At 44.6% G+C, this 15,849-nt stretch overlaps 1 protein-coding gene across 2 annotated transcripts in view; it reads left to right on the top strand.

Moving 5' to 3' along the window:
- The window catches only part of LOC141105222 (killer cell lectin-like receptor subfamily B member 1B allele C), a 60,129-nt gene that overhangs the window by 24,824 nt on the left and 19,456 nt on the right, over positions 1-15,849 (top strand). For both annotated transcript variants that reach the window (XM_073595112.1, XM_073595111.1), the window contains one exon: positions 9,533-9,607. In XM_073595112.1, coding sequence (XP_073451213.1) covers positions 9,533-9,607 — 75 coding nt within the window. The remainder of the gene's footprint in view (positions 1-9,532; positions 9,608-15,849) is intronic.

Here is a 15,849-nt window from a genome sequence, read left to right as displayed (position 1 = left end):
ATCGACAATGGTTTCAATGCTATGTGTGATATAATGTAGTAGTTATTCACTTTCCCACTTCTCTTCAGGTGCATACTCTGCACTATACAAGAGAATGAAATATGCATAGTGTATTTTCTGTAGTACAGTGACCTCTTCTACTTCATGAGTACCTCTATAGTTTTCGTGTGTCACACTTTTGGCAGTGGGTAGCGCAGCTACAGTCAGTGGGGCGGACCTATGGTTGGGCTGGCGTCGGGTTGACTCTGCGCTGTGCCAGCCCCTTTTCCATCGAAGGTTTGCCCCCAATATGAGATTGTTGGCGGAAAGTCTGACCTTGTGTATGCTCCATCGAACATTTGTTGAATTTCCGCCAAGAAATGTTGGCTAGCAGGTTCTCATATTTTCCAACAACAAATTTTTGTTGTTGGACTTTCCGATCGCTTGTACACAAGCCGTCGCACAAAAGTTCACGCATGCTTGGAATCAAGGACAAGCCGGAAGCGCTCGGTCTTGAAAAACTAGCATTCGTAATGGAGATATCACTATTGAACTTCATTTTAATTGGCTCGCTGTACGTCTTGTACATCATTACGTTCGTAATTGTTGGCCAACATTTGTGTGACCGTGTGTATGCAAGACAAGTTTGAGCCAACAACCTTCGAACAAAAATTCAAAAAAATTCCACGTTCTTTGTTGTTGGAAAGTCCGATCGTGTGTATGGGGCATTAGTCCAACACAGGGAGAAAAAAAGAGAGAGCACAGGGATAACATCATCAGTGAGCTGTGGCTCCTCCACTGTCTGCTTTGACCAGGCTGTATAGGATTAGATACATTGGTGAAAAGGGAGGTCAGAGACTTGGCTGTGCTGTCACATACCTCCCAACAGTCCCGGATTGGGCGGGACTTTCCCGCATTTTAACCTTTGTCCCGCAGTCCCGGAGTACAGGGCCTTTGTCCCGCATTCCCACATTACTCCATTATATGGTAACACCGTAACAGAAGAGCAGGACCTGCAGCAGCGTATAGTACATCTAGCACAGCCAGTGATTGGTGGGAAAGCCAGCTGGGGTACCGCTGACTTCAGTAAGACAAAGTGTAGCTGTCAGATTCTGCCTCTGATGTCGGGGATGGGCGGGCCCTATCAGGTGTCCCGCCCCCTTCGTCAGGCACATTGTGCTCAAACGGCCTCTTGACACTCCTCACACACACACAGAGCCCACCCACCACAGGGAACCCTGCTCCTCCTCCCTTCTCTGATCATCACAGAGCGGCACCCTGCCCCTTTTTCCACACAATACACCAACAAAGCCTTTGAAATACAAAGTATTTTACGGAAAAGCTGGAGTATTTTAAAGCGTGATCCAGTGAGTACCTTTCTGATGGACCAAATATAGTATATAGGAAACCACGAGATCTGAGAGGCCTTATAGCCCCTAGTATGGTGAGGGAACCCATAAATAGGTCCACAAACGCATGGTCAACTATTTTTGACCAAAAGGGCAGCTACAAATGCAGTGTCAGGAACTGTGGCACATGTCAATACATGTGGCACAGAAAAAAGACAGTCACTGGCAAAGACGGGAGGATCCACCATTTGAAGCAGTTTATCAACTGTGGGACGGACCACGTAGTCTATGGCATTCTTTGCCCATGCGGTCACCTTTATGTTGGCCGCACTTCCCGTCCCATGAGAGTACGCATTGGCGAACACAAATGCGACATCACGAATACACGGGTCAAGTATCCAGTCCCCCGGCATTTTCAGGAAGTCCATCACGGTGATCCGTCAGGTATGAAAGTATTTGGGATAGAGTCTATTGGAGGTAGCCTCGATAGGGGTAGAAGACACCAAAGGCTTTGCAAACGCAAAGCCTATTGGATCTTCACCCTCGGGAGCATGACCCCCGGGGGCCTGAATGAGGACCCTGAGGTCCATAAAATCACGTGACTCCGCAGTGCCCACCCATGGTGCCACCATATGCCACTGCCATTCTCTCCACACACACTCACACATACACACCTTTCCGTGCCCCTTCTGCCTTTGAGATCAGGTCGGCTTCGTCTGTTGATATCTATTAGGTTTTTTAACCAGCGTATTATATTGCTCATGTTCTAGTGATCTATGATTAGTGTACTATCATTAGTGTATTCTAATTCTCTACTAATTTTTACAATTTTTACTATTATAATAACATCGTTATTGTGTTACCATTAGTGATATGTTTAGCATCAATATGATAAGGGTATTCTTTTGTTAGTGACAAGTCTGTCACTCCGCATATGTTGCACACAGTGGCGAGGTAGGGACCGCTTGGTATTTTGCCCATGCTAGGGAAACATGTTTCCCCCCCCCTCCCCCTTTCCTGTGGGGCTCACTAGTAATATCATCTGCATACTAATACCGAGCGGTCATCATGCCAGCTACTGGTTGTACCACATGTGTCCACTCCTTCAATACCACCCCTGTGTACACATAAATTAATTTCCCTTGATTTACACAACCTCCTCATTCACCCGGGGTTGGTTCATGATATGTCAGTGATATGGGCATGCTCGTCATGTGCGGATTGGCATATGGAATGTGCACCTACATTAATGTTTGATCCATCTATGCACATTATATGCGTGTATATATATGTATATGCACTTATGTGTGTATATTATCGACAATGGTTTCAATGCTATGTGTGATATAATGTAGTAGTTATTCACTTTCCCACTTCTCTTCAGGTGCATACTCTGCACTATACAAGAGAATGAAATATGCATAGTGTATTTTCTGTAGTACAGTGACCTCTTCTACTTCATGAGTACCTCTATAGTTTTCGTGTGTCACACTTTTGGCAGTGGGTAGCGCAGCTACAGTCAGCGGGGCGGACCTATGGTTGGGCTGGTGTCGGGTTGACTCTGCGCTGTGCCAGCCCCTTTTCCATCGAAGGTTTGCCCCCAATATGAGATTGTTGGCGGAAAGTCTGACCTTGTGTATGCTCCATCGAACATTTGTTGAATTTCCGCCAAGAAATGTTGGCTAGCAGGTTCTCATATTTTCCAACAACAAATTTTTGTTGTTGGACTTTCCGATCGCTTGTACACAAGCCGTCGCACAAAAGTTCACGCATGCTTGGAATCAAGGACAAGCCGGAAGCGCTCGGTCTTGAAAAACTAGCATTCGTAATGGAGATATCACTATTGAACTTCATTTTAATTGGCTCGCTGTACGTCTTGTACATCATTACGTTCGTAATTGTTGGCCAACATTTGTGTGACCGTGTGTATGCAAGACAAGTTTGAGCCAACAACCTTCGAACAAAAATTCAAAAAAATTCCACGTTCTTTGTTGTTGGAAAGTCCGATCGTGTGTATGGGGCATTAGTCCAACACAGGGAGAAAAAAAGAGAGAGCACAGGGATAACATCATCAGTGAGCTGTGGCTCCTCCACTGTCTGCTTTGACCAGGCTGTATAGGATTAGATACATTGGTGAAAAGGGAGGTCAGAGACTTGGCTGTGCTGTCACATACCTCCCAACAGTCCCGGATTGGGCGGGACTTTCCCGCATTTTAACCTTTGTCCCGCAGTCCCGGAGTACAGGGCCTTTGTCCCGCATTCCCACATTACTCCATTATATGGTAACACCGTAACAGAAGAGCAGGACCTGCAGCAGCGTATAGTACATCTAGCACAGCCAGTGATTGGTGGGAAAGCCAGCTGGGGTACCGCTGACTTCAGTAAGACAAAGTGTAGCTGTCAGATTCTGCCTCTGATGTCGGGGATGGGCGGGCCCTATCAGGTGTCCCGCCCCCTTCGTCAGGCACATTGTGCTCAAACGGCCTCTTGACACTCCTCACACACACACAGAGCCCACCCACCACAGGGAACCCTGCTCCTCCTCCCTTCTCTGATCATCACAGAGCGGCACCCTGCCCCTTTTTCCACACAATACACCAACAAAGCCTTTGAAATACAAAGTATTTTACGGAAAAGCTGGAGTATTTTAAAGCGTGATCCAGTGAGTACCTTTCTGATGGACCAAATATAGTATATAGGAAACCACGAGATCTGAGAGGCCTTATAGCCCCTAGTATGGTGAGGGAACCCATAAATAGGTCCACAAACGCATGGTCAACTATTTTTGACCAAAAGGGCAGCTACAAATGCAGTGTCAGGAACTGTGGCACATGTCAATACATGTGGCACAGAAAAAAGACAGTCACTGGCAGAGACGGGAGGATCCACCATTTGAAGCAGTTTATCAACTGTGGGACGGACCACGTAGTCTATGGCATTCTTTGCCCATGCGGTCACCTTTATGTTGGCCGCACTTCCCGTCCCATGAGAGTACGCATTGGCGAACACAAATGCGACATCACGAATACACGGGTCAAGTATCCAGTCCCCCGGCATTTTCAGGAAGTCCATCACGGTGATCCGTCAGGTATGAAAGTATTTGGGATAGAGTCTATTGGAGGTAGCCTCGATAGGGGTAGAAGACACCAAAGGCTTTGCAAACGCAAAGCCTATTGGATCTTCACCCTCGGGAGCATGACCCCCGGGGGCCTGAATGAGGACCCTGAGGTCCATAAAATCACGTGACTCCGCAGTGCCCACCCATGGTGCCACCATATGCCACTGCCATTCTCTCCACACACACTCACACATACACACCTTTCCGTGCCCCTTCTGCCTTTGAGATCAGGTCGGCTTCGTCTGTTGATATCTATTAGGTTTTTTAACCAGCGTATTATATTGCTCATGTTCTAGTGATCTATGATTAGTGTACTATCATTAGTGTATTCTAATTCTCTACTAATTTTTACAATTTTTACTATTATAATAACATCATTATTGTGTTACCATTAGTGATATGTTTAGCATCAATATGATAAGGGTATTCTTTTGTTAGTGACAAGTCTGTCACTCCGCATATGTTGCACACAGTGGCGAGGTAGGGACCGCTTGGTATTTTGCCCATGCTAGGGAAACATGTTTCCCCCCCCCCTCCCCCTTTCCTGTGGGGCTCACTAGTAATATCATCTGCATACTAATACCGAGCGGTCATCATGCCAGCTACTGGTTGTACCACATGTGTCCACTCCTTCAATACCACCCCTGTGTACACATAAATTAATTTCCCTTGATTTACACAACCTCCTCATTCACCCGGGGTTGGTTCATGATATGTCAGTGATATGGGCATGCTCGTCATGTGCGGATTGGCATATGGAATGTGCACCTACATTAATGTTTGATTTATCTATGCACATTATATGCGTGTATATATATGTATATGCACTTATGTGTGTATATTATCGACAATGGTTTCAATGCTATGTGTGATATAATGTAGTAGTTATTCACTTTCCCACTTCTCTTCAGGTGCATACTCTGCACTATACAAGAGAATGAAATATGCATAGTGTATTTTCTGTAGTACAGTGACCTCTTCTACTTCATGAGTACCTCTATAGTTTTCGTGTGTCACACTTTTGGCAGTGGGTAGCGCAGCTACAGTCAGCGGGGCGGACCTATGGTTGGGCTGGCGTCGGGTTGACTCTGCGCTGTGCCAGCCCCTTTTCCATCGAAGGTTTGCCCCCAGTAACATGGCGCCGAACGACCCATTGCAGCTTACGTCACTGGCAGGCGACAGCAGGCGTAGAGGAAGTGACGCGCACTGCCTCTTCCTCCTGTCTGGAACGCAAGCACACTGGCGTGCGTTCCAACATAGAAAAACACGCGGAAACGATCGGTGAGCGGCTCTCATACACAGAGCCGCTCACACAGAGATCAGGATCGGGCATGGAAGGTACAGTGCCTCGTTACATTAAGCTAGCCTGCTGTCTATATGACTACTTCCCCTGCTAAAGGTGCACTTTCCCCGTGCCACTCTGAACATTGTGCCGCTATCACTGTATGTCATGTGTACTTCTGGTTTACTTTTGCTGTGGTTTGTTGACATTTTCAACCACATTGACACTCCTTTGGATTGTAGATTACACATTTATATCTTATATCATTCTCAACTCCTTATTTACATTCTTTTATTATGTATTATTTTTTATCCAATTTTTTTACATTTAATTTTATTGATTTATTTATTTAGCATCTATCACCATCCACTCACTTGTACAAGTGAGTTGCCCATGAGGGAGGGATCCATTAAGGGGGGGGGGCCCCACATGTCCGCCCTACTCAACTGACTGGGCTTTCTGGCACATACACTCTATATATATACAGGGAGTGTTGAAGGAGGGTTCACTGCTGAGCTCTGATGAAGAAGGGACGTGCCCTTCGAAACGCGTCAGCTAGTAGTGAAGCTTACATGTTCCTCTAAGACCTTTGGAAGGCTTCGCTCATCATCACCACCAAGCTGCTTGTTGTTGCTCGAGTTTTTTGACACCAGATTTTACTACTGCTTGTGAGTAATTTCTTTTATCATTTTATTCAATAAATGTTTTACAAAAAATAATGCACATGGCCGGTGCGCCCCTCTCTCTTTTTATTTCTTTGTCTGTTAGGATTCCCCATCCCTGAGGGCAGCAAGGCCTGTGTCGTCCTTCCATCCATCTGGTTGACCACTTGTGCGCAGGAGTCAATTTCTTTTTCTGTATCGCCACCCTGCCCCTCCCTGACCCCACCCACCACAGAGGGGAACCCTGCTCCTCCTCCCTTTTCCGATCCTCACAGAGCGGCACCCTGTCCCTCCCTGACCCCACCTACCACAGAGCGGCACCCTGCACGTCCTTTTAACTCCGCCCACCACAGAGCGCCACCCTGCATGTCCTTTTAACACCCTGCCTCTCCTTCTGACTCCGCCCACCACAGAGCAGCGGTCACCTGGTGACACGAGGGTACTGTGAGGTCGTTGCTGCTTGGCAGGCTGAAGAGGATGGACATCAGGGCCCCCAGGAGGGCCAAGAGTTTGGTGACGGTCCGGAGGCCCCCGCAGTGTGGAGGCAAATCCTTACCCTGCAGTCTCTGAACCCCGGGTGCTGGCGGCGGTGCTGTATGCTGTGAGGGGGCCCATCATAACCAAGGTCGGGGAGATCGAGAGGGGGCTGCAGAGGGTGAGTGGCTACAACTGCCAGCATGACCATGACAGGAGGACTAAAACTGCCAGCATGACCATGACAGGAGGACTAAAACTGCCAGCATGACCATGACAGGAGGACTAAAACTGCCAGCATGACCATGACAGGAGGACTAAAACTGCCAGCATGACCATGACAGGAGGACTAAAACTGCCAGCATGACCATAATGTCAGAGGGACTATAACTGCCAGCATGACCATAATGTCAGGGGGACTATAACTGCCAGCATGACCATAATATCAGGGGGACTATAACTGCCAGCATGACCATAATGTCAGGGGGGCTATAACTGCCAGCATGACCATAATGTCAGAGGGACTATAACTGCCAGCATGACCATAATGTCAGGGGGACTATAACTGCCAGCATGACCATAATGTCAGGGGGACTATAACTGCCAGGATGACCATAATGTCAGGGGGACTATAGCTGCCAGCATGACCATAATGTCAGGGGGACTATAACTGCCAGCATGACCATAATGTCAAAGGGACTATAACTGCCAGCATGACCATAATGTCAGGGGGACTATAACTGCCAGCATGACCATAATGTCAGGGGGACTATAACTGCCAGCATGACCATAATGTCAGGGGGACTATAACTGCCAGCATGACCATAATGTCAGGGGGACTATAACTGCCAGCATGTCGATAATGTCAGGGGGAGTATAACTGCCAGCGTAGCCTGAATTACAGGGAAATTAGAAGTTCCTGTATGCATAGGATAACACGCACTGTATGTACGCAACGCACTCCTGAACCTTACACTCTGTACATAATGCACTCCTGAACCTTACACTCTGTACGTAACGCACTCCTGAACCTTACATTCTGTACATAATGCACTCCTGAACCTTACACTCTGTATGTAACTCACTTCCTAACCTCACACTCTGTACGTAATGCACTACTGAATCCTTCCACACTTTGTGTAACACACTCTTCCACAGTGTGTGCAAAACCATTTGTAATGGAAGCTTTTTATTCTTTTTTTTTTTTTAAACGATTGTGCTGGGGTTTGCGTTTGTAAGACTCTTGCTTGTGGCACAGCAATCAAAATAGGAAGCCCGGGTTTCGTTTCACCACGCTCCATAAGCCCCTCCCACTCTTAGTCATTTGGTCACACCCATTTTTTCCACTGCGTGCGTAGTGACACTTCCTCTCTCAAGTGTCCCTCATTCTGAAGTTCAAAAGTTGGGAGGTATGCTGTCAGCGCTGCCTGGGCTACACAATATATGTGTATGTGTGTGTGTGTATACATATATATATATATTACCAAAAGTATTTGGACCCCTGCCTTTACACGCAAAAGAACTTTAATGGCATCCCAGTCTTAGTCTGCAGGGTTTAATATTGAGTTGGCCCCCCCTTTGCAGCTATAACAGCTTCAACTCTTCTGGGAAGGCTGTCCACAAGGTTTAGGAGTGCGTCTATGGGAATGTTTGACCATTCTTCCAAACTCATTCATTCATGTCTTTATGGACCTTGCTTTGTACACTGGTGGGCAGTCATGTTGGAACAAGAAGGGGACATCCCCAAACTGTTCTCACAAAGTTGGGAGCATGAAATTGTCCAAAATGTCTTGTTATGCTGACGCCTTAAGAGTTCCCTTCACTGGAACTCAGGGGCGAGCGCCCAACTCCTGGAAAACAACCACACACTATAAGCCCCCCCTCCACTAAACTTTACACTTGGCACAATGAAGTCAGGCAAGTACCATTCTCCTGGCAACCGCCAAACCCAGACACGTCCATCGGATTGCCAGACAGAGAAGCGTGATTTGTCACTCTAGAGAACACGTCTCCACTGCTCTAGAGTCCAGTGACAGCGTGCTTTACACCACTGCATCCGAAGCTTTGCATTGCATTGGTGATGTAAGGTTTGGATGTAGCTGCTCGGCCATAGAAACCTGTTCCATGAAGCTCTCTACGCAATGTTGTGCTAATCTAAAGGCCACACGAAGTTTGGAGGTCTGTAGCTATTGACTCTGTAGACAGTTGGTGACTTCTGCGCACTGTGAGCTTCAGTATGACTCTGCTCTATCATTTTATGTGGCCTACCACTTTGTGGCTGAGTTGCTGTTGTTATCAGTTGCTTCCACTTAAATAATACCATTAATAGGTGACTGTGGAATATTTATTATCAAGGAAATTTTACTGATGGACTTACTGCATAGGTGACAACCTAGGCTATCACAGTACCACGCTTGAATTCACTGAGCTCCTGAGAGCGACCCATTCTTTCACGAATGTTTGTAGAAGCCGCCTGCGTGCCTACGTGCTATGGCCATGGAGGTGATTGGAATAGCTGAATCCAATGATTTGGATGGGTGTCCCAATACTTTTGGCAAGATGGTGTATATGTACAGTGTACAGTGACAAACCTATTTCACACAAGAAGTGAAGATAAACATTGAACACCTCCTACAAATTATTTTTCCACTGTTTTCCTTGTTCATAGATCAGCTCTGTGATGGGGGAATCAGGATGCAAATAAAGAAGCAGCTCTGTGTGAACACTGGTGAGAAACCTGACGGTATGTCCTATTATCTACTATCCATGTGATCATATCAAGTAGAGAATAATTGGAATGGTGCACAAATGCAAACCTTGAAGGAAATGGGTCTATAAAGACACAGTAAATGGGGGCAGCTCACAATGACTCAGTAATATATGTTGCACATCATAGAGTTAGTAGCCATTGCCATGAAGATGTGGATATTACTTCGCTAAATCAAAAGTAAATAGAAGAAGCTGCTACACAAACGTGACAAAAATGCTGAAAAGTGAATGAATATAAAGTTTAGCACTAGAAAATAAACACATATACATATGTTTGTGATAAATCCAAAATTGTGTGATCATACAATAATGATAAAAATATGGAAAAGTTCAGTGCCTGTAACGGTCCTAAAAAGGACCAATATAAAGTCCACCACCAAATAATATCTAATAAAAGATATAAACACTGGAACACTCTGACAATGAGGGCATCAAAGGTGGTACATGTTCAATCAGGAAATAGGTAAAGTAAATCTACTCTTACCAGAACAGGTGGACTCAAGTGTCAGCGACAACGAGTCATAAAGGCAGGGATGCCGATCCTCGGCAAGTAAACGAGACTCCAGGTCACTGAGGACCTCCAAATACGACTCCAAGGAATGTTGTAAACAGCCACCGTACTGGACTTTAGATGTTAAAAATACCAGGACTGGAATTTGGGTACAGGAGGTAAAACTGGACCACACAGGAACTCTCGTCCAAAAGTATATGCAAAGAAAAAATGCCTCCATATGGTGTAGGTCAAAAAGGGTTTTTTTTATTTCTAAAAACCATCATAAATATATGAGTAAAAACTGTGATCACAGAGTAAAAATAGGGGGCAATGTGACAAGCAGAAAGCCAAGCCTTTATATTGGTCTTTTTTAGGACCGTTACAGGCACTGAACTTTTCCATATTTTTATCATTATTGTATGATCACACAATTTTTGATTTATCACAAACATATGTATATGTGTTTATTTTCTAGCGCTACATTTTATATTCATTGCCATGAAGATATTTTGAGAACCTTGCAGTGACCTCTCTCCAGCTAAAAAAATATTTCAATCCCAAATGTTAGGCCAGGCTCACACTTGTGTGCTTTCCCATGTAGGTGGCTCCAAGGGAGGTCACTTTCCTATCTTCTGAATAGAAGCAAAGCTCTGCTCAATCAGGGGAATCCAAAAAGGGTGCCCCCCCCCCCTTTCCATCAGTGTATAGCACTGACAGTATTAGACCCTTTTCACACCGACGGCGTTTTGCAGGCACTATAGCGTTAAAAAGAGCGACTGCAAACCGCCCTCAAACAGCTGCAGCATTGTCTGCAGTGTGAAAGCCCGAGGGCTTTCACACTGGAGCGCTGCGCTGGCAGGACGGGAAAAAAAAGTCCTGCCAGCAGCTTCTTTGGAGCGGTGAAGGAGCGGTGTGTTTACCGCTCCTCCACCGCTGCTCCCCATTGAAATCAATGCGGCAGCGCTGGGATAAGGCCGGCAAAACGCCGCTATTGCGGCGCATTGCGGGCGGTTTTAACCCTTTCTCGACCGCTAGCGGGGGGTAAAAGCGTGGCCGTAAAAATAGCTGCGTTTTACCGCCGACGCTATGGGCAGCCCGGTGTGAAAGGGCTCTTAGTGCTTTGAGCAGACGAAAAATCAGGTTTCTTTCTTGTAAAATCAGGATCATACCATGTACTCATAGCTATGAGTAAGCGCTTGGCATAAGTGCGAAACGGGTTATCTGATTGCCTGTACATTTTGTCTACGGTGTCTTGTACATGGTATGATCCTGATTTTACAATAAAGAAACCTTTTTGGATAATATCTTCCTGGTGTGCGGCTGTACGGATTTTTCGTCTACTCACAGTATGAATCAGCATTAGCCAGCACCTGGGGCTCTTCTGGAGAGAATCATCCACTTTATACCTGGTTTGGATCCACACTAGTGCGGGGAAAACTCTTTTGTTGGCTCTTAGTGCTTGTGCACAATTCAAGTACTTGTCACAGACAGGTACATGAATTTGTCCACGTCTGCACTGTAAAAGGAACGTCACATCGGACACTCCTTCCCTAATTCACTCACTCGTGCCCTCCCTCTCTGGCCACTGTGCCCATCACACTAACGGGAGCTTGGTGAAGAGTTTTTATATTATTGGTGGGCATAGCCAGGTGGGAAACTTCCCTCTTGGGAAGTGGGTGGATCCATAAAGGCTAAAAGGACCAATAGAGACTTTCGAATCCGCCCAGTGCTGTGCACTGCCACTCAAAAGTGAAACTGACCCAATGGGAAACTACTCTCTCCGTTCCTCATCAGGCTCCACCCACCCAGTGACAAGTCATTTCCCAAACATGAGCATTGTATGGGCCTATACAGAGAGCACAGTGATAAACACCAATTACACTGCACACGCATTTGGCATAAAATATTTAAAAAACATTCCACATTTTTAATTTTATCTTTTTTATATTTTTTATGGTTGATTTACTAAAGGAAAATATACTGTACACCAGGGGCGTACCTGCCGCTAGACAAACAAGGCATTTTCCTTGGGCAGCATTTTCCAGGCGACCTCGCTATAGCCGAATGATAGCCACAGCGTGGTCACCAAGTTCTGGGAGGGCATCGATCACAGCAAGATCTGTGATCGATGTGTTCTTCGGACACAGCTAATCACAGATCAGGGTAAAAAGCCAATTACAGTTGATCACGATCTAAACATGCTTGCCAGATATCGGCATTTCTTTCCTCATGCTGTCACAGTATGAGGAGAGGAGTGAGCTGGTGACTGGCAAGTGTAAAAGGGGACATCTACACTGATAATCAGGGAACTGATAATCAGTGTCCTGATGATCAGTACAGTCCCAACAGTGCCCATCAGTGCTGCCAATCAATGCCTCCTCATCAGTGCTGCCTATCAGTGCCCATCAGTGCCGCCCATCAGTGCCCATCAGTGCTGCCTATCAGTGCCCATCATTGCCACCTATCAGTGCCCATCAGTGCTGCCTATCAGTGTCCATCAGTGCCGCCTGTCAGTGCCCATCAGTGCTGCCAATCAATGCCTCCTCATCAGTGCTGCCTATCAGTGCCGCCTATTAGTGCCCATCAGTGCTACCTATTAGTGCCCATCAGTGCCACCTTTCAATGCCACCCATCAGTGCCACCTATCAGTGCTGCCTATCAGTGCCCATCAGTGCCACCTATCATTGCCCATCAGTGCCACCTATTAGTGCCCATCAGTGCAGCTTCATCAGTGCCGCCTCATCCTATGCCCTACTGACCCCATCCTCTGCTCCATTGACCACATATGTGGTACTTGGATGAATCATGTCTCAGGGTCTGATGAAGAGGTCACAACTGTTCACTGTGAACAATTGCGGCTGGGGTGGGATGAATTTAGATGAGAGGGGGGGCACCCAATTTTAGTCTTGCCTAGGTCAGCACAAAACCAAAATACACCACTGCAAGTGCAGTTGCTCCAGAGCGTAATAAATGAGGTCAGGCTTTACTTTGCAAAGAATACCCAATCACATGCAAGGAAAATAAAAAACAGCATTTTTGCTTGTACACGATTGGATGATAGAAGTCATCTGGGCTTCCCCTCAGATCTAGAGCAAATGCACATGCAGTGCACAGTATATTTGCCTTTAATAAATCAACCTCCCTATCTTTGAAGAATACAAATAAACCATTTAAAATAAGACTAATGCCAGTGCAATGTGCACAAAAGCTTTAGCATCATCAATTCATTCCTGTTTTCTATCCTTGTACATTGTTTTAGGCTTAGTGTACACTAGCGGTTGGGAAGCAGTAAAAACACATCAACCTTCAGCTGCAAAGGCAGCTGTATGGGGTACACACATGCTGCAGCAGTGATGGTTTGCATTGCAGCATGGCAACAAATTATCCCCGCTGAAAAGGAAGGTAACTAATGCGCAAAAGTAGACTAACTATGATAAATTAAAAGAGAAGCTGCCAACATAAAGTGTTTTCACACAGAATAGCAAATGAATAAAGAGGTATGTGGCGCTAACTCAAATGAATAAATATAAATGGTAAAAATGTGATCAATGATAATATGTGCAATGGACACACTAAATAGATAGAACTTCGGAGGCCGTGCTAAAGCTATATACTGGATAATAAAGTGCAACAAATCTTCAACATAGGTAACAATAATATAAATGAATATTGCAATAATGTCTAATAAAGTGCAAAAATAGGAATAAAGTGCAAAAAATGCTCCAAAGTGCTAGTAGTGCAATAAAAGTCCAGTACAAAAAGAAGAAATTCTTCAAGTGACAGTTCATAGAAGAAAAAGTGCATGTGCAAAGCAACCGAAAAAAATCCACTTCATCCGATTGATATCACCACCTGAGGTGCGCCATTCATTTGCCCCAGCCTCTCACCTCATAGAAAGACCACTACAGTTACAATCAGGCCTTTGTATGAATATACACTGGATCCTCAGCGATCAATCGACTCCCACAGATATCCACAGCAATGCCGGTATCAGGGTGGATTCCAGGCTCATCAAATGCAGTATAGACATGCAATAAAGAAGGGGGCTCCATAGTGCAGTAATTCAATCCAATTTATTAAAAAACAAGTAGGAACTTACAGTTCAAAACACTCGGTACAGCTTAGTAAGGAACTTCTGGTCTCGGCCACGACAGGAGGTGAGGACACCTGGCTCCTCTCTGACGTGTTGCGTCACTGAACATGTGGCTTCATCAAAGGGTCAAATTATCCCCGCCGTTGTGTTTGGCGGGCAGTACCTCCTGCCAAACATGAACCATTCAAGTGAATGGGTCTGCACTGCAACTGCAAAGTGGTTCAGGCTTTTAGGAGTTAAAACGGGTAGTGAGGAGGCAACATATTGACCAGCAGGGGTCACTATTTATGGGGCATTGCCAGATCACTGAACTACAGACTAGGCTGTCAACTGTAGTAGACATTGACTCACAGTAATCCTCAATGAGCCTCTCCCAGGACACAATGCGGGATGTAGACATTGCAGGACTCCTAACAAAACAGGGACAGGAGCAAATCTGGGACAGTTGGTAAGTATGCAGTGAAATGAGTGTGAATAAAGTAAGTGGTGATTGCGCTATGATAAGAGGGGAAGGAAGGAGGAGGAAGGGGAAGGGGCTAGCTCAAATGCATAGAGAGGTGAATGAAAAATGAAAAAATTATACAAAATATAAAGGTATAATGAGCATGAGGGCTAGTATCTTACTAGCACATAAAAAATATAATGTAAATACTGAAACAGAAGAAAAGAAAAATCTCAGTGCAAAAGGGCTAGTACCATACTAGCACATATGTGGTAACTCAGCAAATACTTATCAAAAGAAAAATCTCAGTGCAAAAGGGCTAGTATCATACTAGCACATATGTGGTAACTCAGCAAATACTTAATGGTGACTCCAAGTAAATAAATAAATGGTGAACAGTCCCACCGCCTTGTAGTACAAAGTGCTCAAACAATGAGTCATCAGTTCCAAAAGGCAAAATGGAAAATATGCAGTGAAATGAACTAGTTATGGACTTTGAACACATGTCCTAACAAAGTAATTGAAAAACATTGGGCGTGTTTGGTACGCCTAAACAGTAGGCCCATATTAAAAAGTTAAAAGTTGATCTGGTTCATAAGAGATGCATATGAGGGTTGAAGTGGTTAAAATACAGTTTGAATGAGAGAAATATGTGGGATGTTTTGGAAGATGGTTATATTCTTTCTGTTCCATTCTATTCTATTGTTTTTTCTATCCTATTCTATTCTTTTATTTCATGTTCTTTTTATTTATTTTCTATTATATTCTGTTCTATTCAAATTAGAATTTATTCTATTCGAAATTAGAATTTTGGATAACGGTTATATTGATATAGTCTTTCTAGCTTATTCCTCTCTATTGTCTAGTCTATTCTTTTCTTTTCTATTCTTGTCTATTATATTCTCTTATTTTCTATCCTATTCTATTATTTTTTATTCTATTCTATTCTATTCAATTTCAAATTTATTCTATTCGAACTTCTATGTTATTGTTTTATTTTCTATCCTATTCTATTCTTTTCGAATTTGAATTAATTTTATTTGAAAATTGAATTTCAGGAGAAGGATATATTCCTTTTATTCTATTCTATTTTTTCTATTCTTTTTTTTTCTATTATATGCTATTCTATTATTTTCTATTGTATTAAAATTTATTCTATTTGAAATTCGAATTTGAGAAGATGGGTAC

Source organism: Aquarana catesbeiana, linkage group LG08 (assembly GCF_042186555.1).
Source record: "Aquarana catesbeiana isolate 2022-GZ linkage group LG08, ASM4218655v1, whole genome shotgun sequence".
Lineage (NCBI taxonomy): Eukaryota > Metazoa > Chordata > Amphibia > Anura > Ranidae > Aquarana > Aquarana catesbeiana.
This window is presented reverse-complemented; position numbering and strand designations above follow the sequence as displayed.